At 45.7% G+C, this 27528-nt stretch overlaps 1 protein-coding gene and 1 long non-coding RNA gene across 3 annotated transcripts; one reads left to right on the top strand and one right to left on the bottom strand.

Moving 5' to 3' along the window:
• UGP2 (UDP-glucose pyrophosphorylase 2) lies at positions 435–23887 on the bottom strand. Its single transcript, XM_021389826.1, has 10 exons — positions 23614–23887; positions 18477–18604; positions 17856–17963; positions 6811–6996; positions 5240–5373; positions 4337–4634; positions 3062–3259; positions 2632–2874; positions 2030–2134; positions 435–1552 (listed from the first exon to the last, which is right to left on the bottom strand). The coding sequence occupies exons 1-10, from the start codon at positions 23630–23632 to the stop codon at positions 1445–1447; spliced, it is 1527 nt and encodes a 508-aa protein (XP_021245501.1). The 5' UTR covers positions 23633–23887; the 3' UTR covers positions 435–1444.
• On the top strand, positions 7003–14466 carry LOC110395442. 2 transcript variants are annotated; one of them, XR_002436386.1, is made up of 2 exons: positions 7003–8864; positions 10598–14466. It is a non-coding gene; the product is annotated as an uncharacterized LOC110395442 (long non-coding RNA). The 2 variants fall into 2 exon arrangements; XR_002436387.1 differs by having other exon boundaries at positions 11220–14466.

The following is a 27528-nucleotide window of genomic DNA, read 5'->3' on the forward strand; positions in this document are numbered from 1 at the left end:
ACACTAGGGTAAGTACAGTGAGTTTTTCACTATTTCGCCCATTGCTCCCCCCTTTTAAAGATAAAACAGTTATAGAGAGAGAGAGAGGAGGACACAGAAAATGGGGCAGGAAGCATTTTGAAGTTTTTAGGCTGTTTATAAAAGGTTGTACCATTAAGGAAGGTGCAACTGAAATTAAGAGTTGTTTCTGGTTGTTTTTTTTTTTATACTACCTTTTAAGACTGGATGCTGCCAGTACTAAGTAAAAGTGCCTGTGTATTTCACCTCACACCTCTTTACCTAAACGGTCTGAGTGCCTAACCCTGTGATGATGATGTATGATGGAATTGTCTTACAGTGTGCGTGTGCCTATGGTTTCCTCAGACAGGCATGCTTATCTGTTAGCGTAACAGATGTCATTAATTGTCAGTCCAAATAAAGCTGTAAAATCACGGTTGTTTTTAAAGACCAACTTCTTTAATGATACATACCAGTGTTATTACTAAGCTTATAAAATAAATTGTCTGCATGTCAATACAAGAGAAACATTAAGAAATCAACAGTGATCAGGAGAGGGATTTCAATTCCTGTACAAATTTAGAAATGAGTCAAGAGAAGATAATTAACATGAGTGGCTGTGACAATTATGAACATGGATTACATCATGTTGACTATATCAATTTATTGAAAAGAGGGCAGATCAAGGATGAAGATATTAGTGGGAGATCCAGTCTTAAATGGGATGTGAAAAGCAAACACCACAGGTGGATACTGAGGCATTTTTCTCAAGTATTAGGTTCTTTGGGTGAGTTTGGAACATCAGCGATGCCCGCTCTCTCACGATACAGAAAGGAGGTACTGACAGCCTTGCCCTAGAATGGTGACATACAGTATAACAGTGATAGGAATCCCACTTGTCATTTGTGGGGGGAGGGGTTAGGATTATAGGTTGGGATATTTGTGAGCACATGAACTACAGGGATTTTAACAGCACATTGAGCAGTAGTGAAACTTTTGGTTTTTCAACTGCGCCTGCTGTTTACACTTCATTAAAAAAAGCTGCATGAGTAGCTAACCATGTCCCACATGTATTGCTTCACAGCTTATTTCTGCAGTTACAAGCAATTCAAAACGACTACATGTTAGAGGCAAGCCTCTTAACTTCTTATCAAAGAAGATCTGTCCATCTTACCTCAAGACAAACAGTATTGCACTTCAAGGTTACATTAACTGAGTTACAGAATTTCTTTAAGGTCTGAAACATCACTTACGCACATCCACTGCGCTACGTATCTGCTTAAAAAGATAAACAAGAGAAATTAACTTAAAATTAATACTGCAGGGTACTGTGAAGATGACAAAGTGTAGGCCCTCTGTGTACTTATTTCTAATGCTTAAAAGGTTCTTCCATGATGAGGCTGGTTAGCACAGCAGTCTGCAGAACCGGCCGTGCCATTCCATTGGCTCAGTGGTCCAAGATCCGAAGATTGCCTGATACAATTTTGTTCTCTAGGACAGCTCCAGCTGGGATGTCAATTCTGTCGCCATGATTTGCAATGATGATAACTGTTCCCTGGATTCACAGAGAGGAAAGCAAGCATTCAGAAACACTGCTATAGACTAGCTCATTCCAAGTCAACAGTTAGCGCTGTTTGGAGGATCAGTGTAAGTTTCAGCTGTAAAGCAGACAGATCCTATATGCATTTCAGCTGTTTCTGCAAAAACGTTTTTGGCACAACGGTTTAAAGCAAGCAGCATACTCAGTACCATCAGATTACAAGCAGAAGTGATAACTTATTTGAATATTGATGCTTGCTGTATGTGCTTGTATCATGCCTGCTTGCTTTTAGGTGCAAAAATGTTATGTTAGCTGGTAACACAGCTCGCCATCACAGCCACGAGGCGAATAAACATAAGTGCTGTGCCACAGAACCTGAAGCAGCATTGAAAAAGAAATTAAATTGCTCAGCCCCAAGAAACCAAGAACCCCAAACCGATGAGCAGGGGCCTACAGCTGCAAAGCCAACCTGGGAGGTAAGGTGGTACTCACCTTTAATGAAACATTCTTCCCAAATGTAACATCGCCTGAAACTGTGAGATGATCCAGTTCCAGCATATCTGGAATACTTTCAAACCTCCGCAGGTAATCCTGAACCTTTGGGGGAAAGGAAAGAATACTGACTGTTTTAAATCCACTTGTGGACTAAGACAAGCACGGGAGCTTCCTGAAAATTCATTTCAAACATCTTTCTGGAATCTACATCTGACAAATCTACATCTGACAACCTGGAGAAGAGAAGGCTCGAGGGAGACCTGAGAGCAGCCTGTCAGTTTCTAAAGGGGAGCTGTAAGAAGGAAGGGGACAGACTCTTCAGCGGGATCTGTTGTGATGGGACAAGCAGAAATGGTTTCAAACTGAAGGAGGGGAGATTTGGATATAAGGAAGAAGTTTTTTACAGTCAGGGTGGTGAGGCTCTGGCAAAGGTTGCCCAGAAGGGTGGTGGATGCCCTATCCCTGGAGACATTCTAGGTCAGGCTGGACAAGGGTGAGGTAGATAAACGTAAACCTATCTTTTAATATATTTATTGCTATGGACTATTTTTATACCAAGGGATTAAAAAAAACAACTTAGCATAAGCATAGGAGTTTACCTTTGTGAAAGAACTTCCCAGTTTGACAAGAGGAACGGTTGGAAATTCACGCTTCTCGCTCATTGTTAGAGATCCAGCATTAAGACTATACAAATTAGACATCACAAGCAGGAGATCAGACGTGGTCTTAACGGGCAGAAAACGACTACGAGGTACATTTATTCCCAGAGAGTTCTCAAAACTCTTAATAGCAGCACCAACTGCAGTCTCCAACTGGATAACGTTCAAGCCTCCATCCAGAGTCTGGAAGAGAAAACTCATGTAAACACAGCCAGCAGGTGAAGGAAGTCAGCACTAACATAGCTTAATTCACAGTTCTGCATTTACCAGCAGACTAGCTCCTTTTTGAAGGCAGCAGTCCTTGTTTAGTTACACAGGAAAACGTACTTCTTTTGAGTCTGTTTGCTCTAAACTCTTCCTAGCTGATTACCTTTGGGTTAACAATGATCTCCATGTCAATAGCATTCTTCTCTTGCAGCCTTTTAATTGCAGACAGAGCGATCCACAGATTGTTCGTATTGAATATTTTGAATTTTGAGACAGACTTGAATTCATCGACGTGTGCTTTTGGGACCTGAGCTATCTCCACCAGTCTCAGTTTGTTTTCATATTGTGTGAGTGTCCCACCCTGCAGGGGTTAAAGAAGCAGCTTTAGGTCCTGTTCATGAGATGCCAACAGAGAAACCATCCCCCCACCCCAAACACATGCACTGCTTTGGTGCCATTTGAAGTCGAGCCTCAGTGAAAACTTGCGTTCAGCTACTGGGTTACTAATTATAGAGCAAGTTTAAATTACAGCTGTCAAATGATCACATTTCAGATCTCCAGAAAGAGTTACTTCTGTTAATGAAAGTCGTTGGGAATCTTTTGCAAGTGCTAGTTTTGTCGAAAACCACCTTCGGCACCAGTCTGCTAAATTATGGAGCAACATTTAAGTAACTCAGTTAGGTGTGCTCTCTTGGAATTTATTAAAGAGGTACTTCAGTAACCTGGACTCTCCCCGGATGAAGCTCTGTATTTTTATGTGACGTTTCTGTGGCTTTATAGGACTGTCAGGTCTTTTTTGATATCTAACAGAGAGAAAAATCACATTCCCCTCATCCTATTTAAGAGAACAGAGACAAAGTTCTGTTATGTGACAAATTACTATCTGCTAGGAATACCTGATACATACCCTAAACATTGGACAAGTTGTCAAATCTCCACACTTTGCAAAGTCAGGTGGCTGGGGCAGGAGTGGATCTGCAGCCACGACAAGCTGAGTTGTGTAATGCACGCATTTACAGCTGCATAAGGAGCTTATAGTTTTCAGTCAGTAGCAATACAAGTGCTGTATCCCAGTCCTCAGTGCTTTGTTTTTCCCATCCCCAAACTTCTGCCATGTGTAAGTGACAGTTTGGAGAAGGTATGGAGGTTATCACCCCTACCATGTGGAAACTGTCTTCAGTAACCAGCCAAGTTCAAGCTGCCCCTGTCTGCCGGTGCCCAGAAGCTAGATCTAATTTGTTCCTTTAGTTAACACTTTATAAACTTGCTGATTGTGTGCCACTCAAATTAGACCACAGCTGATGTGTTAAAAGGTGCCTGAAATAGCTATAAGAAGATTTAATGCACGTCTGAATTCACACATACGGAAGAGACAAGAGGCTTAGATCTGCAGCAGTGTGTGGGCATTCAGACACACTATGCAACTGCCTGCATTTACCTTCACATCTGCCCTGGTTTTGTTGGTGACTTCCATGACAAATTCACAGCGTTTTCCATTGGGTGGGTTCATAAGATGATTCAGAATATAAAGGTCCACGGTAGCACCCAAGTTATCTATGTTGGATACAAAAATATATTCCTTCCCCTCTGCAATAAGGTTATCCAGCAGACCGGAGTTATAGAAACTGCCATAGATGTCTCCGTGGCCCGGGGGATACCAGCACTCCGTATTCTCTCCTGAGTAAGACACATCCTTGGCTATTGGCAGCAGAGTTTCCTTGTTAATTCTAGGGTACCTGGGAAGACAACATTTTTGTTCAGTTCTCACCAATGCCAGAATAGCACAAAATAAAAATACAATAGTTAACGTTCAGCTGCATGGGCTTTTTCATACAGTTTTGACTCTACGCTTTCAACATTAGTGTAAGCACTCTGAATGGGAAAACTCGTCCAAATCCTGAGCTATCGCTAGGAAATTGCAGAATGCAATCTCTCATTCAAGGATTGAAAACCACAGCTCTCAGACCAAGCAGTAAAACAGCTTTTCTCTCAGATGCAGCTTTAGAGCACGCCAAATACACCTCCAACATCATCAGCCACTTTAGAGTTTGTTCCATCTCTCTCCAGACCCCAGGCAAAAAAGCAAGTTCAGGAATCAAGTGACCGACACCCAGTGCTCGGTTACACACATTTCTTGAAACTGTGGCCCACCCTGCAGTCCTCTCTAATTCTAATGCATTGCTTTTGACTCTACTTAACGCTGACGTTTCAGTCTTTCATGAAAATGACACTGAATATGGGTATGAAAGTCCCTCTTACTGCCTCGAACTAAAAACCATTTGGAATGTAACGTAATGCAAGCTAGTGTTCCCTTTCACTCAAGTAGAAAAGTTGTTTATACCTGCTTTGATTAAAGGTGTATATTTTCACTCGGCTGTGACTGTATTTCTGCAAGATTTTCTTGGTGTCTTCATCAGTGTTGAAGGAATTCATAAGAACAAGAGGAACGTCGGTGTTGTAGGTTTTGTTTAAGTGCTGAGATGGGAAAGAAATGGTAAATTCAGCATGTATTTAGCTTTAACTCCTGACACCTAAGGATTTGTGGAAAAAGGAAACGGGCTTATTAATTCCAGTCTGCTTCATCTAACTATCAGATAAAAGAGGAATACTCTTACACCAGTTGACTGTATTAACAAATCAAGTGAAGGAAAACAAAACTTTGTAAGTAGTAAAGTATCTAAGGTAATGGCCCTATTAATTAACGTATAATTAATCTTTGTTTTTAAATCTGCATGAAGATTCAAGATTTCAAGAGCTTTGCAAAATGACTTCTAAATTTCAGCCAACTGTTGATTACGAAAGGTGCGCTTCCCCAAAATTATTAAAGTCTGTGAAGATGCAAGAACTGTTCTGCACAATAAGCAGTTCTGAGCCCTTTTGGCAAGCTGTGAGATGGAAAATCAAGAGTACATGACGGATAAAATGTTACAGTGCTTAATTACTTGAACATCTACAAAACAGAACTGAAATACCCCCCCGTGGACAGCACAGCAAAAGGAATCATCAGAAAACAAACAGTGTTCCACCAAAAACCGCACAGAGGCACAAATGCCTGGGGATCTAAAAAAAATATGGAACATCTCATTTCCTACTCTGATGACCACCTTAAATATCTGCTGCAAGAGGAGCATTCACACTGAAAACGTAAGCCCAAGTCTCCTCTCTCAACACCAGCAGCCGTTCCTTTCTTTTGTTTCCCCAGAGGAAAATCCTAGCCATCAATTCCACCCTGAGTGTTTTCATCTGACAAAAAACTCTGCTGAACTGCTCTGAACTCTTCTGAGCTGCTCTGAAGAGCTTTGTTCCCGAGCACACGAAAAAAGCTGCCCTCAAACCTGCACCTGGAAGGGTCAGAAGTCAGCCCAGGAGTCAGCCAGGCCCGCTCCACAATCTGATGCCTTGTGTTGCAGGACACAACCACCACTGTTCAGGGCTGGTGCACACAGGCTGTGTTACACTTCCAGTAATGTGTGCGGAGAGGGCAGATGTAAATCCCTGACTGCTCAGTCTCTTTTGTCCACATGTGCTGCACAGCACTACTGCCCATTCTTTCCAGAGCAGTTCTCTGTTTCACCACTAGCCTGATGACCAAGCTCCCTTTCCCTCTCTTTTGGCTCACACAGAAGCTTCAGTACATCTTGCTTCCTCTGGTGTAGAAAGGGAATGCTTTACTCCAAAGTACAGCTCTAAAAGCCAGCATGCAAAACAAGAATTGGTTTCTAACTTCCTCTAACCTCAAAAAGGGAAAGCATGATCACTTATTGGGTCTTGTGTTCAACTGAGACCAGATTTCTCACAGGAGGGTTTCTGTACTGGCAAGAATTTCAGCTCTAGGTGGGTTTCAGAGTGGGTCTCAAGCGCACAAATCCCTTGAAGCATCCACAGCAACACTCAAAGCACATTAAAAATTACCTCAATCTGCTGAACGGTCAGATCCAAGAAGGTGTTCTCATTCCGCACCCCAATAAGACTTTTGGGGCCTTTACAACCCATGCTTGTGCCCAAGCCGCCATTTAATTTCACAACTACCAGCTTGTTCAAGACAGAAGCAATGTTATCAGGCAGTCCTCTGGCTTTTATCTTCTCATAGGGCTGGATCTGTAGAAAATAATTTATTTAAAGTCAGATGTTTGTAATGAAATTGCTCTCTCCTAGAAACTTCAAATCTTAAAATTTAGTAAGAATACCCTGGTTCACTTATATGATTTAGGGCACTGTAGAACATTTGCAAAACGAGTCTACAACAACCTGATTTGTTTCAATAAAACAACGTATTCTCTTGAGAATCTATAGGCTTTGTGAGACCAGCCACCACCAGCTTCACCCAGATGAGAAGCTGTCTCAGTCTCTTCTTTCACAGAGAGAACTGACACGGTGGTGAGATGGGGTGCAGAAGAAGTCAGGCCAGTTATGCTGCTTACCACAACCCCCTTCTTGTCCTACAGCAGAGAATGTCTCTTTGTGACCCATCTAACCCTTTCCCATTAAGATGTCCTCCTTCAGCCAGGATGCAGTTGAAGAGCACGGGCTTTGCATGCTGGACCCAACTTTTCATCATCGAGCAACACAATGTCACAGCAGTTTTTTTGACACATTGCATCAAGGTTTTCAGAGGCAACGTTCTTGGCAAAAGGCTGGTTCTTTGAGTCAGCCTAAACTGGTTGTTACTCCAGTTACTAGCCCAATAATCATTCATCTCTCCAAATGGAAGGCAGGAAGTTCCTAGTTCTTCTCATCCTGCTATTTTCAGGATGTGTTTACCAGCTCACATCAAACCTCACACAAAGTCTTCTACCTTGCTGATAAGCTATATCCTACAAGTTTCAAAATAGAGTATAGGCTGCTTTTGTGGTGAGGGATGGAGAGCAAGATCAGGCTCATAATGAAAGCCAGCATGCCTTTCATTAGACACTGCTTCTCTCCTAATCCAAACCAGCTAAGTCAAGGAAACACAGCTAATAATGCAACGGTAAGTACCATGCCAACACTGTTAAAGCAAAATCAATACAATTATTTTTAATCTGCCCTTCTAGAGATTTTCTTTGGAAGAAAAGCCTCTGTGCTTCAATGCTGTATGTATTCTAGCAGCAACAAATTGTTTCTGTTCTGATAAGGGATGTGTAAAATCCACAGCTGATTACCAAAAACAAACACGTGCTTAGCAGTTTTCAGAAGTCTGTGTTAGCTTTGGGCAAGTCGGGCTAGGGTTCCAATGGAAATTCACACTGCACTGGAGCGAGAATCACATTTCTTATTCAGATGTGGAGAGTAGAGAGGAGAGCTTGTGCAACTCCAGCAGGCCACAGGTGGCAGATCAGAGCACATCCCTCACATTAAGGAAATTCTGCCTTATGCAGTATCCGCAAAGTGTATGGTATATATTTAAAGACCGCTCCACAAGCTGAAGCGTAATGACTAATTAAAATTTCATTACTCAAACAGTGGAAACTGGCCCAGGAAGAAGATGGTGATGCCATTGCTTCAATCCATTCCACTTAGAAATGTTTCCCAGTGTTAAGATACATACTCCAAAAAAAAACCCAAGCAATTAACTGGACTTGAAAGCCCCAATACCTCATGAAAAAATTTTAACTAATAGGAAAACACATCATGTGTATGCAAGAACAGCATTAGATTCCTTACTGAAATGCTCTAGCTGTTGAACAGAAAGACATATGTCAGTGCTGTGACTTCTTTTTTGGCCCAGTGGGCAGCATTAGTGGAGAACATTAGTTTTGTGATGTATGTGTATCAAAACAAAGATATGCAACTGCAGTGATGAGGCTTGACAGATAAGCTTATTAATTATTTTCCTTTGATGCAGTTTTGAAGAACTACACTCTGCACAGTTTACAGGAACTTGGCTGCTCGTTTCTAGCGGGTGCGATCCTTTTTAATCATTTCCAACATGGAGAAGAAGCCAGGAATACAGGCAGCCCCAGACTGCATTCTTCCTAGGAGGAAAGGTAACATCCAGACTCGGTCATGACCCTATGCTAAAATTTAACCAACACATTAACGATAGAAATGTTTCAGTCTACGTGCTCTGTACCAAGTTCCTGTATCGCTACCGACCAGTAAATTTGGACTCCCCCTACTTCCTCGTGTTTCAAAGCAATAGGGGTTTCCTATGCTAAAAACCTCAAGACAACATCTTATGAGTAAGGTGAGGAGCCTTATGGGTAATGCACAAACTATCCTGTGTTTTCATGTTACCACTGCACTCAAAGTGAGGGTGATTTTGCTTGTAAGAGTTCAGAATGCAAAGGGAAATCATATGCATTTAAGCCCCCCCTTTCCAGTATGTCACAGTAGCAGACGTGGTGGTTACACAGTTTTTATTTCACTCTTTCAACAGGCTGGCCAGAAAGGAAACACGATGTTATCACGGCTCAGGCAGCAAGCAGTAACACTATCACTGCTGCAGCCATCTGCTGATGTTTAGTTCTCCTTAGAGAAAGGAATTAACTGATTAAACAAAGCAGGTGATGCTGGCGTGCTACTTTCCATTTCATCTGCAGATGATAGCAGTAGAAAAAATGCCATTTCAGACAGATTTGTCCGTAAGGTTTATGTGCATCAATAGAAGACAAGGGGAAATTTGTCAGCCAAATCATTAAGTTCAGTGCTGACCTTAAGACAACCAGAAGTTTGATCCCTACGAATTTACCCATGTCCCCACAATTTGATTCACATACCTAAGAGGGATGGTTTTCAAGCCATGTTTTCAGGGAGTCCCAGCAGTTTGACAGACAGTTTCTCAGTTTTGATGCTATATCATAAGATGACAAAATCACACAACACCTAAACGATAATGCACGTCTAAAGTGACCCACATAAAAAAGCATTCTAAATTGAAACGATTGCTCTGGATATCTGCTGCCTCAAATGAAGAGCAGATAATGGGCTCCTTCCTCGTTAACTAGCTTGTTTAAAACAGCGCTCCAAGATCCTTTACTTAAGAAGCCTGACAGTTTTAATTGTGTGGCTTCAAGTGAGAACTTCACAATTTGTTACCAATAATTTATGCAAGTTCCTATTATATATCCTCTAAGCAACTGAAAGGTATGTTAGTTTGACTGCTTCTCTAGGGAAGCAGTAGGGTAAGTCTTTCTAGCTTCCTCATGTGAGGCTGTGACTGAGGTCATTTTAGGCAAAAAAAAAAAAAAAAAAAAAAGATAATTATCTGGCAACATCAAGAAATTAAATAACTGTTCTAATCACAAACATATCTTCCCAGTCAGTCACACAGTGTCCACAGCTAACAAGATTGCACCAAGAGACACAGGCAGGTAAGAAAACTGTTAGCAGAAGGGAAATGTTCATCCCTGTTTGCCTTGCTTCCCTCTCCTCAGCCAGCAGCGCTGCCCATGCCCTCCCCTACATTTATTTGCTGGTTCTGACCTCTAGGTAACTGCAGCCTCTTTGCAACCTGAACCCTGGCACAGCCTTCTGCCTCCAGGTTATAAATTATGCTCAGTTGCATCATCTGAAGATGGCAGAAGGTTGAAATAAGTAAGGAAAGAGACAGCTGAGGCTGATAAGAGGGAGGAAGGTGGGAGATAAGGTGACAGCTCGAAATGAATGGAGTCCTAGGGCACAGGGGCAAAAGACCTGCAATAACAAGAAATAAAATGCCAGTACACCAGTGTAAGACCAGTAAGTCTTATCAAAACATTTCGCATTTTAAATTTCACAGCAGGATTTTGGAAGCACCTCCACAGTCCTACTTCAGCAAAGGCTTAAAAGATGGATAACCCAGGATGAGCAGAATTGGGAGCAGCCAAATGCGGCTCCAGAACAATTCAGCTGCGACTCCAAGCCCTGGGCTAAAAGCCCCGTGACAGGGCAGCCCCAGCACTTGGTCTCCCCACCAGGGGCTCCAGGAGGGCTGTGATGAGGAGGTGGGGATCATGCCCCCCAGCCCAGCCTGTCCCACTCCACAATACTGCGCCCTGGGGAGCAGGCACCGCTTGCTGACTGTGAGCTCCTCTGGCAGCATCTGCTTTTAGGTATCTTGAAGGCACGGCTTGTAAGAGACTTTTTTTTTTTTTTTAATTGGGGTTTGTGCCTGTCAAGTTAGGAGCTCGGCCATCCTGTGAGGCCTGCAGAACAAGTCTGTTGGTCTGGCTGCTTCGGAAGCGGCCTTTCCTAAAGGAAACTGCAAACTCCAGAGGCAAACATGGCCACAGTGCTCCCTCAGCACAGACGTCGAGCCACTGTCTTACCATTTCCTTGCTTAAAGTATGTTTGATAAGCAAATCCAGCAGGTAAACAAGCTGAAAAGAATTATGCTCTTTATGTTTTTCTTTTTTATTCAGAAACTCGATCAAAGCCTAAAAAAACCCACAAACTATTTCAAAGAATAGTCTACCTGTACTTTGAACTCCTGGTAAATGAACAACATCTGCACTTACGTGACATTGCAATATTACACAGGGAAAATGCCTTGAACTATGAAATTGCCTGTTTTTGCAGTAGCACGTTCCCTGCCTCTAAGATGCACAAGACACGAGCTCTGATGTCTCCTGCTTGCTGAAAGGGTAAAGAAGGAATGAAGCAGACCCGAAGCGGGGATGGCTGCACTGCTTTGACACAGCTTGTACTGCTTCTCTTCCCACACATCCAGAATGAAGGAGGACAACAGCAGTCGGACTGACCACAGCAGCTTACTACGGGAGGAGAGCTGCAAAGTGAGAAGCCGGACCTACCCGTCTGTGGCAGGAGTCTGCAGCTCTCCAGGCATTCTCAAATATTCTTCCTCCTCTGCAAGGGGCATTTGTTCTCCATAGCCCTGAGCTGCACCCATACAATCCAAGGGTTACTAAGCCACTGGTTCGCATCACTTGTATCTACCCTGCCCTGCCATAATTCTGCTAAGTGCACAAGCCACGACTGTCCAAAGAACACCAGGATGAGAAGCTTACTGAGTCGAGGCAGCCGTGGCAACCTGGAAAAACACCACATCAAAGCCACTTCCTAAATACCCACATCTAGCAGACTGAAATAGGACCATTTCAGATTGCCCGCACAGGCGCTTTATTTTACAGAACAACACTACAACCCTTCAGCAGGAAACTTATGACCAGCAATAGCGTTATTCAGTTAAATTAAGACAGAGAAAGCTTTCAAGTCTACAGAGTTGTTTTATTTATAACTTAGCTGAGAGGCTCATTTCTTCCGGAAAGTGAGATGCAGAGAATCAGGAGACCAGCGTTTAAAAGAAAACAAGCAGAACACACGCAGCTTATCATATACACGTGTGCACGTGCTCTGAAACAGACGAAGAGTCTCTTGAAAATATTAAGAGGAGACTAAATACTGAATAGAAAAGTAAGCTACTTAGGGTACGAGGAGGTGAGAAAACATTACGTGCCATACCTTTCCTATTTGGGCAGAAAGGCTGGATTATAAAGTCGACTGAACAAGAAGCTTGGATGGCAGCTTTCGTGACAAAAGTAAAAGTGTTCTCACACACGTAATCGTGCCTCAAGGGACTGCCAATCAGCTACAGCTGACCTGAGAATAATCACTAAACACTGCAGGTTTGTGGACCTTGCCATCAGCAAACCTAGAGAGCTTGCATGGCACGCCCTGCATACTTCTGAGGTAACTGACCCAAACAAAACCCTGCACAAAAACCCGCAGCAAGAACAGCTCCAGCAATTGGTTAGCAGCAAGCAGTTGTTCAGCCTAAAGGCACATGCTAGACTGATCTTGCTTCAGCAATGCCTTAGCATCTCCAGATGTCTCTGTTCATGCAACAGAGCACACGAGCACAACTGAAATAATCTGAGCCAAAGCTACAGCAGCAGCACTGGCTGTATCCTTCAGAAAGTGATCGTTTAAAACAGCATCCCCTGCACCTTCTGCATGATACGTTCCGCGCTCCCTGGCAGGACCGTGTTGCAAATGAGAAGACTTCACCTGCTCCCACAGGTGCCTCAGTTGGTTCAGAGCAGGATGCTCACTTGCTGCGCTGCACCCACACACGCTTACTGCCATGAATGTAGTCTGAGGCCATCAGGAATTCAGCAGGTGGGAGGGAGAGAATCTGAAGGCCACAAAGGCTGGTAATGCCTGGAGCAAAACCACAACTTCAAAACGAGCATAGCAATGAATCTGCATGTCGGGTCTGGTCATCTCCTCATTGCAGATCAAGAAGACAGAACAATTCAAAGGAACCTTCAACAGAATTGAACCTTTTCACTGCTAACAAGAGACTGGGGGAGGACAGAGAAAGAAAGGATACAAACAATGTACATTATTCCAGGTCCTACTGGAAACATCACCATTTTCATCAGTTGCGCCGTACCGTCACAGAAATCATTTAAAACTTAAGCCCTAATTTACAACCACTACGGCCACGCCAGACAAGAATAACACAGAGGAACATGCAATAAACTTGAGGAAAAATGATTTTCACACAGGAGAACGCAAAGCCCTTTGCATCTCACACACCCCTTTCCTTCCTTTTTCCCTTCCTTTCTGCTACAAGGAGAACTACATACTAGAGAATCCTTCAGCGATCTTCTGCACACTATGCAAGGATCTTTGATAGAAGCAGTTTTCCAGAATGTTGAAAAGCTTCAGTTTCGTTTGCATATTACCTAGCACCATGTCCCCTTCTTACTCCAAACACACATCCGTTCAGGAATACCATCTGTTCAGAGTCAGTTTGTTCTATCCACAGTCCATTTATTCTGCTGTACTTTCAAAAGGGAACGTGTAGAACAAATGAAAGAGGCAGGACACGGAGACAGCATTTCAGCGGTGTAGGATGTATCTGAACAAACTACAGAAGGTAAAAGATCCCAAAGGTCACAAGCATGGATTTGTCAGAAAGGCAGGGCCAGCTGATACGGCACAAGGGGTCATGAATGCAGGAACTGACAGCAGATAGCCAGTTCCGAGCGCACACTGTTGTTACACCTCCTGTGCACTCCAAGGTCAACACCACCCCTACCAGACTGGCAGAGAATTCCAAACATGTAGCTGGGTAGGACACAGGTCACACCCAGTGTTCAGGTGTTGGCTGAAAAGCAGGAAAAAAGGAAAAGATTTCGCCTTTAAAGTCTCACTATGTTCTTGCATCATGCACAACACACCTCTCCAAAAATAGAGTCTGCTGCTCAGTTTGCCTCGAAATCATTTGCTGGAGTGCCAACCACTCCTTTTAGGTCTTCACTATTGCATTTGAAATGAGCTTATGCAGAAAGCTCAGAGCAAAAATCTGATCCCAATGAGCTCAACAATTCCACCCAAACCCTCCTGTCAAGGATTTACTTCATTTGCTGTTGCTCCAACACAACATTTCTAACTCAGTCTTACTAAATATTTCAGTTCCTTTTGGCACAGGTGTTGGATATGACAACTTGGAAATGAAGCCCTGGATCTTGAAGGGTCTTTAATTCAGAGAACAAGAAATGTTAGGAATTCAAATTCAAGTAGGATCCTTTCAGCATCTGGACTGCTAGGTGCTGGTGCTATTACCTAGCAGTTGCAGGCATGTGTGGGCTCTAATATGCAAAGTAACTGCCTCATTACCTACTCCAAAAAAAAAAAAAAGCACTCCACAGTAATAAAAATCAGTCCTCAGTCTCAGAGTTTGGATCACTGGACTTGACAAGCAAATGCTGATGGGAAAACACTTCAGGAATAAAACTGGGCAGGAATGACAGGACTTACAGATGCATGATTACAGCGTTAGTCATTTCAAACACGTCTTGAAACTGCGGTCTGGGATTCTTCTGAGATGATATCTAGCTCCATTCAATTTTGCAGACAGTGTCACAGAAGAGATTTTTGGAACAGTTTGCATGAGGCAACACTGGGAATGTGACTAACAGATTTCAGAAGTACACTCCTACAGTAGGGACGTTTGGAAGAGTTTGCCAGAGACAAAATGAGCATCAGGCCATCATCATGGGTAGACAGGAAAAGAATACACCCATATTAGTCAATACGGTAGTTACAGAAAAACAAGGTAATGTTTACTCAGCATGAAAGTACAGATTTAGAAAGAGCAAAAATGAACCCTTCAAACCTGCTTTTAGAGTTCAGGATTAGGAAGACATTTTAGTTTTGATTAAAAGCATGCCATTTTTTCCTTCATGATCACAGACTCACCGAAGCGGGAAAAAAAGACCTCCACAATCCAACCATCCATCAATATTTCCCCACTAAACCACATCCCTCAGTACAACATCTACATGTTTCTGGAACGCCCCCAGGGATGGTGACCCCACCACCTCCCTGAACATTCTGTGCCAGTGCCTCACCGCTCTTTCGGAGAAGAAATGTTTCCTAATATCCAGTCTGAACCTCTCCTGGTGCATCTTGCTCACACTCAAATCGCTTCAGACATTCACTTTACATCATGGATGAGGCTTTGCATTGCTATTCTGAGGTTAACTTGATCACTGCAGTTTCCTCGGAGGCCCCCAGCAGAGCTTTGCTACTGCTTCCAAGTCAAACAAGCAGATCACTGCAATCTACATCAGTAAGATTCAATTACACTCGCCATCTTCACATTCTTTACTTTGTCTCCTAGTTAACCAGAATTTTAGGTGCACTTTCTTCTCTGAAGACTAACAGAAATGGGTCCTAACCGTGCCAGCTACCACTGTAAGCCTTTGGACATATAGAAGGAAAGCATCTGGAAGGAAAAAAAAACAAGTCAGAAGTTCACCGGTATAACATGGTGAACCCATACAAATGGGTTCATCTGAACGGGCTCATCATCTGAAGCCTACAACTTGCTTGCCCATTGTTGTTAGTTGTTACATTAAAAACATGAGGGAAAGGGATGAAATCTCCCACTGCAGAGAAAAACGGGGGGCAATATTAAAACACAGGCATTCCTACACTTCAATCTGCCATCAGGAATCTTTACTCGTCAATCAGTATTTCACAAAAGAACAGAAAATTACATTCAAAGAACGAGTACCACGGATAAAACATTAAGTGACCCATGAAGTGTCTGATCAGAAATACTTCTCCTGTATAGCATGGTCACAGCATTGGACAGAATTCTGGAACACCTTTCCTACTCAACCTGAATCTCAGAAATACTTCATGTAGAATAGAAAATTAGAAGACAAAGCCTAAATACGCAATAACCTAGTCATTAACTCTAAGATGTTAAAATCTTGGTCGCTTTTTTGGGTGCTTACATATACACACATATATCTGTATGTATTCACATGCAGCATGGAAAGCAGAATCTCAGCCAAGAACATGCATGCATCTCACCTGAACCAAAGCAACAGGATGGTGCAAGAGTCTTTATTATATATTTTCTTTTTTTTTTTTTTTTTTTTTTTTTATATTTTCACATTTCTCGTCAAAAGTCGCTTCCTAGCTGAGCAACAGAAATGAGCGTGAGCCAGTACAGGCCATAAGGAAGAGCACAGATACTATCTCTAATCCTGTCATCCTTCCAGGCCTCCGTGACCTTAGGCTAGACCTTCTTTAAACAGCTTGCCTCGCCTGGGAATCTCCAACAACCTATTTCGCTGTTTTCTCATCCCTCTTGTTTGACATTTGCTCCCCATATCCTACCTAGTAATTTTCAGTCCTTTATAGAACATGAATTTTTTTTTTTTTTCAGTGGAAGTGTACAAAATTTAAAAGTGGACAATAGCTCTCCCTCCACAAAGCAGTCCATTCATTAGCATCAAACTGCTGTCATTTAATCCCAGGCCTTATCTTGACACAGAGAGCAGTTTGTTTTGTTGTTGCAGCTACCTTTTTACATATTTAAAAGAGCTGTCATTTCCTTGAAGTCTCAGCCTTCTCTAGATTAAAAGCAACCCCCTTTTCTGCAGGCTTCCTTGTAAGACATGTTATCTAGAACTCCAGTTTCTCAGCTCGGCCTCTTTATTCAAGGTGGATTTTTTTTCCCCCAAAACAACACTTCATTCAGTTTTACAGTACGGAAGAGACAGACATCACGTGTTTCTGAAGTTAAAAGAAAACACTCAGCCTTGGAAAAAACCCTATACTTGCTCTAAAACAGCATCATTCATCAATGCTTTAGAAAGCAGTGCTGCATCTGTTCTGGAAGTAACTGGACAGCCTGTCTTTCAGTTGCAAACAGAGCCCTGACTGAATCACCACAGAGGCGAAGGGAGACCACAAATGCGTAAGGACACAGAAGTCTCACACCATGCCAAGATTACTACATTGGGAAAAGCAAGAATTTGTAACACAACGACACCCTTCGTTACGCAAGAGTCAAAGACAGCCTTGGGCCACAGATGAATCCATAAAACGAGGTTAGGTTTAATGGGAAGTGTTTATTTCAGTACTTAACGCTGCCAAAAAAACATTATTTGTGCTTTCTCAACAGCATCTCAAGTGGAAGGTTTTCCATTATAACAACATAGATGGCATTAGAAAATGATGCTCAAAAAACCTCACAGTCAACAGCTAGTTTCAGACTCCTCACTTCTACTGAGCTGCTCTAGATTACAGAAGTTGCTAAACGAGCTATATAACCCAGCCCACTTGCCATATGTCCCTTTCAAATTATTTAGCAGAACGGATTGTTGGAAACGGTCTGATCTGAGACATGCAACCTTCTTTCACAGGCAGGAGAAAAGGGCGACAACAAAGGTCCTTCCCACTAGCTCTTTAACAAACGTTCCCTTTCGCTCCAGAGAAGGTACCAAATGGTGAGGTGGCATCTGTCCCACTCGGTTCCCCTGCTCAAGAACAGTTAACAAAATAACACTGGAGACCTTGATACATATGTTAAGCAGGACCTGATGTTCAGGAACACACACAACATATGTCTGCAAATTATTATGTCTCAGCTAGAACCCCAGGTATCGTCCTACGCGATTTTACAGAACCATGGCAGTTGTATCTTCCACAGGCAACTACAGCATTTGTTGCAAGCAGCAATTATCAGTTTTATGTTCTTTACAGACTGTCACTTAATTGCAACTTACAGAATCTTCTGGTGGTCTCTGGATCTTCCCCCAGTCCACAGATGGTCCCTTTTCTTGTAGGAATCTATGAAATAGCTTCTTAAATCCTTCCAGGTCCTTTTTAGCATGCTACAAAGAAGAAATACGTTAGTAAATAAAGGTATTTATTGCATACCTATCAGATCATGGAAGGATTATTACAAACTTGATATAAGGCACGCTCACAAGAATAATTTCATCAGCATGTAAAGTACGGACACACTAAATTTTAAGTAAAAAGGTGCCACCAAAACTCAAGATAGAACGACAAAACCAAACAAAAAATACCCAACACATTTTGGACAGCTAAAAGGTCTTCAGTCGGAATTACAACCATAAGAATCTGACCCAATCTTTAGGAGAAGTTTTACCCTTCCTCTCTGTAATCCGTTGCAGATTATGTAGAACCTTTAATAACTAAAGATGATTAAACACTAAGTAATAACTCTGCCACGTGTTTTGCATGGAAATGAAAGTCTCCTACGGACACTATAGCCACTCTTCAGAGGATAAGAGAACATCCTATAAATAAGAATCGCACTGTTCTGTGATTTGTCCCCGTGTATAAAATTTGCTTCGATCTCCTGCCTCTAACGTACTTACCTCTAGCTCATTTGAGGGTGCAGTTGCGAGTATTTTATCAAGTTCTACTTTCATGGAATACTCCAGCTCTTGTCGAATGACTTCCTGAAACTGCGACGGGCCGGCCTGGGACATTGCTTTGCTGAAATCTTAAATGAAAATAAAATACACGAGTTAAAGGCAATAATTAGACAGATAAATAAAACTAGCTTATTTATACTACAGACAGCTTTCATATTTCCTTAAAGAATATATATATATATATATATATATGAGGGCTGCTCCGAAAGTAACGCCTCCTATTTTGTTATTTTGTCCCACAACATCAGAGGCAGATGTTGGTGGAATGGCAGCAGAGGTCAAACCTTCCCACCAAATATTACATCCCATGTTGTTGCCGTGTGACAGATGGCAGCAGAGGGGCACTCTGACTGAATGGCGTCCAACAAGGGAGTGCCTAGGAAAAAAAGGTGTGGAACTGAACTCCTCCATGAGAAAATAATTGTACCCACTGACATTCATCAATGCTTGCTGAGCATTTATGGAGGCCAAACAGTGTACGTGAGCACAGTGAGGTGGGTGGTGCATTTCAGCAGCGGCGACAGCGATGTGAAAGACAAGCCATGTTCTGGACAGTCACGAACAACTGTCACCAGGAAATGAAGAGTATCTCAATCAGCTCACCAGTGACCCACATATATATAATTAATTCACATAATCCAATCTCATTTTATTACTGTGCTAGCACTTCAGGAATCCAAAGCTTTCGTTCCTAGTAAGCTGAAGAACAGACCTCAACTTGGGAGCATTAAGCAACAGCCCTCCTCTCAAAACCCTAGGGAAATCCCCAAAGATCAATGACCCACCTCAAGAAACATCCAGAAATCCATAGCAGTACACTTCTTTGCTATACAGCTAAAGAATTCATGTCCTACCACATCAGCATACTTTAGCAAGTAAAAAAGTGAAAAAGCCATTCACTAAAAAATATATTTATATTTTACACAGAACACTGTGATCAAGGGTATCCTTCTGCTCACACAACCAAATAAAACTGTGGTTTAATTATTTAAACGGTGCACTTTCACACAATCCTCAGTTTGTTCCAGCAAACATTCCCTTACTTTATCATATGAGTATTTTCACACTACAGCACGCACTTCAAGTTACTAAGCAACCTGGAGAATTAGTCCGTCTATCACTTCAGCATTTGTTTTGCTTTTGAAAGTGATAAGCTCCATAAATGTGAAAAAGAATAAGTACACAAATGGTCTGTACGGTCAAGTCCACATTGTCAAAGCACCTCACAGAAAAAAATGCAAGATAACTCGACTTTATTTTCCAGAAGAAAGCATTTGAAGTGAGTGCCTTCTCAAAAGACATTCTGACTACATTCTCTAAAGACCTCAGTTAATTTAATTTCTGCCAAATCCCTTAAGCAATCACTTCTCTGTAACACGGAGAGGTGATGTATTGCCAAATATAGCTGGGATTTAGAAACACCGTGAATACCAGTGCAAAAAGGGACAGGAGGAAACTTTGCAAATGAACCGAGTGAAGGTGCCAGGAAATACTGTTAGCAGGGGCAGCCATGTTGAAAGTTTTCTTGTTTGGAACACACATTGAAGACTGTTGAATGCCTAAGAAAGCCAAAAGCAGTTCATTTTAATATGGTTTTGATTATGTTTTTTTTTTTAAAAAAAAAAAAGCAAAGTACTGCACAGCCTCAGGTTCAGTGAGGGTGGCTAACCCTTGCTCCGAAGGCCACGGAAGCCATTTTCCCAACTGCACTGTTTTGCGGGTAAGGAGAAGAAAAAGCAGGGAGGGAAAAAAAAGGAGAGAGGCAAGCGCTGCAGTGCTCTCTGTGCTGTGACAAGGGGGAAACAGGAGCTCAAGGGGAACAGTACAATCAACAATAGGTTCGTTTTTAAATCATGCGCTTTGTGTGGCACGAAGTACGAGCAGGCACCAGCCGAAAGCCTGGTAGGTTTCTCTTCCCAGGTGAAACACGGAGAAACACGAGAGCTCTCCGTTAAGGCTTACTTCCCCCCGCAGAAGGATAAGGAGATCTATGCCAGCTTAACGCCTCAGTGCAGAACCGCTGCACCTTCGCTCACAGGCCTGGGTCCCACACAAATTAAACACCGTTTAAACTTGGGGGGGGAACAGCAGCGACCAGACATTTCCAGGCATCCGGAACCCTCCCTACTGCGTGTTGCAATACATGGCTGCAGCCAGAGCAAGGGCGCCCATCTCCAGCAGCTCATCGGCCTGTAAAACGTGTGAACTTCCCAGTATGATGCAACACATGCAGCAGAAACTCGGCGATACCAGGTATTCGACAGGAACTGTCATTCACGCTGCTGATCGCATTTCGCTTAAGGAAGAGCCACGAGCGACTTCCCCAGGCTGCCACGTACATAGGAGAACCCTGTTAGGCCGCACTGGCCAGAAGACTTGTCTCTCCCAGATAGCGAGCATTTAGAGACTGAGTAATATCACAAACAAACCAAAATAAGGCATAGCAAAAGTAAACACGTGATAACGGCCTAGCTTGTTGCACGGGGCTTTTTTTAACGCGTTCACCAAGACTTACTGAGCGTGCCGGATTACCAAGGTCCTTGCAGAGCAGCAAAGCCAGGCTCCTGCGGGTCAGCCCGCCAAACAGCCGCTCCTCACCTCAGCCACTTTGGCTTTGTGGGGACGATTCCACAACCACTGCAGCCACTTGGCCTCACCCAACATGCCAGGACCCAGCTGCCCGTGGTTGCAAGCCAGAGGTTTTTAAGCATTTATCTTGAGGTGCACATCAGGATTTGGGCTGGAGGGGGATCTGCGGCCCTCTGTAAAGGTTCTGCAAAGCAATGCTAGCAGAGCGGCACCGGTCCACCTGCTCCAAACATCGACGAGCTCAGCATGTCACTCCTGTGCTGCTGTCCCCTGGGCACCTTGGGAAGAAGCTGGCATTTATGCACTCCAGCCTACCGACTGCAGGAGGACAGCTGCAGTCCTCCACCGTGAACTGCTGTTCAATTTAACAGCACAGGTTAAGGTTTATTTCCCTCTTCACCATGACAGCAAGGAGGACACAGAAAGGCCAGAGCAACCGCATTCCTAAAAGCAGTCATTTCCTAGCAGCAAGTGACATTTGCCGAAGCTGCGGTGAAAAGCAGTTACTGTGCCTCTGTAAGTCAGACGGGAGGCTGGGGTGCTGGAAGAGATTTCCAAGGGTACACGCTATCATAAGCTTCCAAATTATTTTAGAAAATGAATGCCTCTTCCAAGCAGTCCTGCAGCCATCGCCTCAGGTTTCGGCCATAGCTCACTTTTACAGGATCAGTACTTGTCACAGACACGTAGCTTTAACGCCTTCAGCAGGAAACGCTCCCTCAGTCAAGCCACCAGTAGAGTTTCATTCAAACCCTGCTGCCCACACCCTTAGGTTCTACTTTGCTTTGTGCCCTTATCTCACAGCTAACCTGCTGCTGCCCTCACACCACTGTAAATAGCAGGGCAATTTCACGTTCATCATGCATGGTTTTATAACTGACATTCGGGGAAAAAGAAGAAAGATCAAGCTGTTACAAAGGAAGTCTTCGTGACCGACCAGAAACAAAGTAAGGGACAGACTTCCTCAACTGCACGCGAATGGGACAGCAGCGTACTACCTCCCTGCCATCCCTCCCCCCATTAATCTTATATTAAAAAGGGGGAATGAACAAAGCTTAGTTTCGCTGCCCCAAGAGTCCACTGTCTCACTCAGAGGAGAACTTCAGCACCTTGGAACACGGCACACAGGAGAGAGGCAGGGGGCAAGTCAAGCGAGAATTCCTCTTAGGAAAATAAGAGGAGCTTTTTTGGGCTGAGGGTTATGCGTTTTAATTACATTTGCAATCCACATAAGCGCGTGGAAAGAGCTACAGCGGAAAATTATTTACATCTCCTTGGAGCCAGACCACTCGCACAAAGGTCCAGGAGGCTGACTCGTAGTTAAAACACGCAGCTGAACTTTAAGCACTCTGCTCGTGAACTCAGGGCTAGGGTACAGAGCAAATGCCTCAACTTCCACCAGCCCCGCTCCAAAGTTCACGGCAATTTTTATCCCTGACAGGGATAAAAACCTCACAAATACCCACGCCGTAGGACACAAAACTAACAAATAGCCCCTCGCTTCATTCTTGAGAACTGAGCGCACCCACTCAGCCTTTACAAACTTCTTCCTTCCTACTATGACAGGCCAAATTTGTCAACATAAGTTACAGCAAAGCATACACGAAGTGAAACTCACGGATTCTCTGCCCTTAACAAAGCACGTCAGCACGAGCGAGCCCACAGGCCTGCAACCCGGGACGCTCCTTGCCAGCTGCACACACCAAGAGCTGGGAGGTTACGCACAGACGCAGCGCAATTTTGAGCAGAGCTGCTCATGCTAAAAATACCACCTGACACCAGCAGCGTCCCTCAGGGTAACAGCAGAGCACCTCTGCCTTCTGGGGATAAAGCTAATTGAGAAAGCCTATCTGAGCAGAAATTCCCCCAACCATCTTCACGTGGGTTGGAATAACATCGCTTGCTGCAAGACGGGTACCTTCAGCAGGAGGCCAAGACAAGCCAATTCCCCTAAAAAGATGGGTTCAGAGCCTGTTTCTGTCCTGCGTTCACAGCAGGAAGGGGCTATCTCAGTGCTGCCAGGGCACGATCCCTGCCCGGCTGCGAACCGTCAGTGCGCTCACGCAGCACAGCACTGCCCAGCCCTGGGCATCCACTGGGAGAGAGGCAGCGGTTTCCCAAAGCACGCCAAGCTCTCGGCTCCCCGCAGGATCCAAGTTTCCCTAGCAGACCCACGGGTGCCCACTACAGGCAGCGTGACATCCCATAGGCCTGCGTGGGCTCGCACCGAGAAACCCTAGGGGCACAGAACACAGCAAACCACGCGCGCCCCGTTAGGAACAGCGGGAAGGAGGAAGGGAGGGAAAGCCTTCGAAGCGCCAACGTGATTTTTCTTCCTGAAACGACCTCCGTTTCGCAATACGGGAAGCCGAAACTCCGGCCACGTAGCGGGGCAGAGCCCGGGCAACCCGCGGAGAGCGGCGGCCCCGCACTGCCGCCGAGGTCGGGCAGGCAGCGCGGCGGGACGGGGCGGGACGGGCCCGCTTACCTTTGGCGTAGGACGACATGTTCGCTGGGGAGGCGAGCACCGTGCGACTGAAACCCGCGGAAGCCGCGCCCGGCCTGCTGCGAAGGGCAAGGCACCGGCCCCTCCGGGAGCAGCCTCCCGTCCCCGCGCAGCCCGCCGCGAGCCGGCAGCCCCGAGCAATTTAAATTTCATCCAGGGCAGAGGCGGGCCCGCGGCGCGCCGGCTTTCGCCACCCCTTCCCCTAACCCTCCCCCGGGTTGGGCCTCCCGCCTCCGCGGGGCTCCCGCTCGGGCTCCTCCCCGCTCCGGGACGGCCCGGCCGCCGCGCCGTGCCATGCCGGGCCGCCGCCTCCCGTCACGCGAGCGGCCCTTCGGCCCCGCGGCGGCCCCGCCCCTCCCTCGCGCCGCGCGAGCGGGCCGCGGCCCCGCCGTACCCACCTCGGCGTGCCGGCGCGGAAAGGGGCGGGGCCTCCGGGGAGGGGGCGGGGCCTGAGCGGGGGGCGCGTGCGCGCGCGGGCGAGGGAGCGCGCGCCGCCCGCACGCACGCGCGCTGCGGTGGCGGGAGGCCGCTAGGGGGCGCTTCGGGGCGGGAAGCGCCGTTTGGGGCGGTTTGTGAGAGGGGCCCCGGTTTGCGGTGATCTCTGCAGGGAGCCCCAGTGTTGGTGAACCCCCAGAGCGTGCAGCGGGGGAGGTCCCCTAAGTCAGCCGCCTCTCGTGGCTCCGCACCGCAGATCGCAAACTGCGGAGAACTCGGTGCAAGGCAACCGCTGTTCGTTCTGCTCCCTGTGGCTTTGTCGCTGCCATAATACCGTGTGGTGTTTCAATTCAGCAAGCTCTGAGACCCTCCCCCTGTACATACGTCTCCCTACGTATATCTGTGCGTGAATATAGGTATCTTATTGCTTTCAATTGTCGTTTGCAGCCAGCTGCTCAGTATTGTGCAGAGCCTGTTGTCTGCCCTCGACTGCTTGCTCAGCACGGTGTTAGCAGCACCTCCTGGCTTTTCCGAGGGGCTGGGAACCCCCCGTGCTGCTCCTGGGTCACGCGGGTGTAGGGGTAGCTTTACTCGCGGGCTCAACAAAAGCTCAGGGATCATTCAGTGCCTATCTTTGGCTCCATGACCTACAGTGAATGACAGACGAGCCCCCTCCTCACTGTCACCTGCTCCTTGCTCTTTCCCGTTCGCCCCCCCCAGTCCCATTCCCACCGCTGTCATTAAGGGCAAATGAGGTGTTGGCTCGCTCTGTTGGACATGGCCATAAAAATTCTTGGCACGCGGCTTCTCCTTTCAGGGCTCGAAGCCAGGCTGTGGAAGACGGAAAGGAGGAAAAGAAGAAAGCCGCTTGTCATGGGGTCAGAGCATTCCCCGTTTTACTGCTTGCATGAAACCAACTCCATTTCCCCAAACCAGCCCACATCCCCACTGCTCCCATGCCTTGGGATGTGGGCACTGCAGTGCCCGTTTACATCCGTGTGCCCTCCTGTACAACTTTGTGCCCACCTACACATCTGTGTGTCAAAGCTGAGCATGACTCCCATGAGGCAATACAACCACATCCAAAATGCATCAAACCCCATTATCAGAGTCTTGTCAGCCACACATAATGGTCCCTTCCAGCGAAGAGCCACTCGGCGCCATTTTGTTGAGGCCCTGACATGGCTGCCCGGGACCCCGTGGCCCTATAGCTGCGGCTGGCAGTGGGTTTGAGCCTCAGAGAAGACATTTGTGTTGATCAGTGGAATGCAGTGCTCAAGGGAGAGGCTGGAAAAGGGCTTGTTCTCCTTTGACAGGTGGCTAAGAAAGAACACAGCAAAGCAAAGCAAAGCAACACAAAAATCCCAAGTTGGTTGGAGCTCCCATTCCTGATGGATCTTCCAGCAAGCAGAAAGAGGCCCGATGGTGGGAGACACCTGCACTGTGGGGCTGGCTGAGGCCCCAAAAGGCCCCGAACCCTGCTACGAGGTGGTCTTATATTGATCCTACAGAGGCACATAGGTGTCGGTGGGAGACCTTTGTGTTGCTTCATGACAGACAGTCCTGCACTGACATGATCAAGCCATGGGTCTGTTTGGTGGCTGAGGCTCTAACCCCAGGTCATGGTGAAGGATCTCAGGAGGATTTTGGTGACTGACAGGGGAGGAGGGTGTTACTCTGTCCTCTCTTACTCCACCTGGCCAAGTGGAGCACAAGGAGCCATTTGACTGGCAAGTAATTGGTAATTAAATGTTGTACATGCGTGCACTGGAGCACGGTGAACCTGGCAGTGAAAAAGCAAGCAGACTGATCACGAGCAAGATAGAAGGAGCAGTTATGACCTCTCTGCTTTCTCTACCAGTAGGCCATGGATTCTCCTCGGTGAGCCACTCCTGTATCTGTCTCTTCTATCTGTTGCTGAGGGGTCTCGTGGGACTGCAGGGAGCAAGAGCAGGTTATGGTGCTGGGGAGGGGGGCCTGGTGTCTGCTGACCCACGGTGCGTGCCATGTGCCATGTCCTCACCTTGTCCTGCCCCACACCAGCCTTCCCTGCTCTGTCTCAGCTGGAGCAAGCTTGTTTCAGTAGAAAGTGCACGTAGTAAATCCTCTTAATTAATGCCATATTTGCTTCCCTTCCTTAGTTACAGAGCAACAAAAGAATTCAGCTGGAACCTTTGCTTTTAGTTTTCTTTGCAGTACTAAATGAAATGCCAGAGAACAGTTATTTCTCTTGCCCAGGCCACATGAAGCAAGAAGTGAAACTTCCCTTATATCTCCTTTTGGTGTCAAACGAGGAGCCTCGTGTTCCTTTCGATGGCATGTCACCATTGCTCAGGTTTTGCTGGCAACTCCATGGATTGTCTCAGAGCAGTTCCTTGGATTGTAAAGCTGTCTGTGCATTATAAATCACATTTAGTGCCTTTTAGCTGTTTCTCAAGGAGAGGCTTTGCTGAAGGGTAGTCCACACCTTTGGTGTAGCCCTGCAGGCTCCAGGGGCTGCGGTGGTTCCTCCTCTGGAGCCGGTGTAGGACACAGCATGAGGGGAGGAGTGGATGCAACAGGGCTGAGTGGCATCACATCCTGGGAGGAGGCTCGGAGGAGAGCAGTGGCATATTTTTCCCGTTACTCAATGTTTTCCTGTTCAGTAATGTTCTCTTCTGCAGGGGTGGATGGTCTTGGTGCACACATTTTGGTGTTTTGCAGCAGTCCCAAGTGATTTGCTGCCTAACGTAGCCTGTGAGTAAGAGATGCTAAAACCCAGCCAGGAACAAATGAGATCTGTGCTCTGCTCATTGGCCTCCGTGCTGGCGAGACTCTCCCAAGCAGATCCATCCCTGCCTCCTCTGCTGCTGCATACCCCGGGCAGCCAGAGCTGTCCGCATCCACGGGCCAATCGTGGGAATGGAAAATCACAAATTTAAATCAAGGCCTTTCAATCCGCAGTAAATTATTCCATCCTTGGTGTGTTATTCTTGTTATGGGAGCACATAAAATCCTCAGTCCAGGTTACACCACTGCTGGGGTAGGCACGCAACCAGCCCAGGAGATGTCTTCCTTACTCCCAGAGGCCCCTCGTCAAGGAAGGCACAGCGGTGGTTGCCTTCAAAAGCAGAGGGCAGGAAACCAGCTGGCTGTGCATGTGACTTCTGGGCAGCACGGGGCCAGCAGCTGCTTGAGGAACAGCCTCAGCAGCTGGCAGCGGGACAGCTAACCCTGATGAAGGAAAGGACATCTGGGGTCACTGCCAGGTTCCTTGCACTGAGCTGGCAGCTGGTATAGGTAATACAGTCTTTTCTGAGCTGTGCTGGGTCCCACCAACACCAACAGCACTTGTTACTCTGCAGCTGGGTCCTGACTATGTTGGAGCTGGTCTTTCAACACCATGCATCCCACTTGTCTGAAAGCACTTTCTTTCTATTTCTGTTGTTTCCTTAAGTTATGACATGAAACGTAACTGCTACA

The sequence above is a fragment of the Numida meleagris genome, chromosome 3, assembly GCF_002078875.1.
Source record: "Numida meleagris isolate 19003 breed g44 Domestic line chromosome 3, NumMel1.0, whole genome shotgun sequence".
NCBI lineage: Eukaryota > Metazoa > Chordata > Aves > Galliformes > Numididae > Numida > Numida meleagris.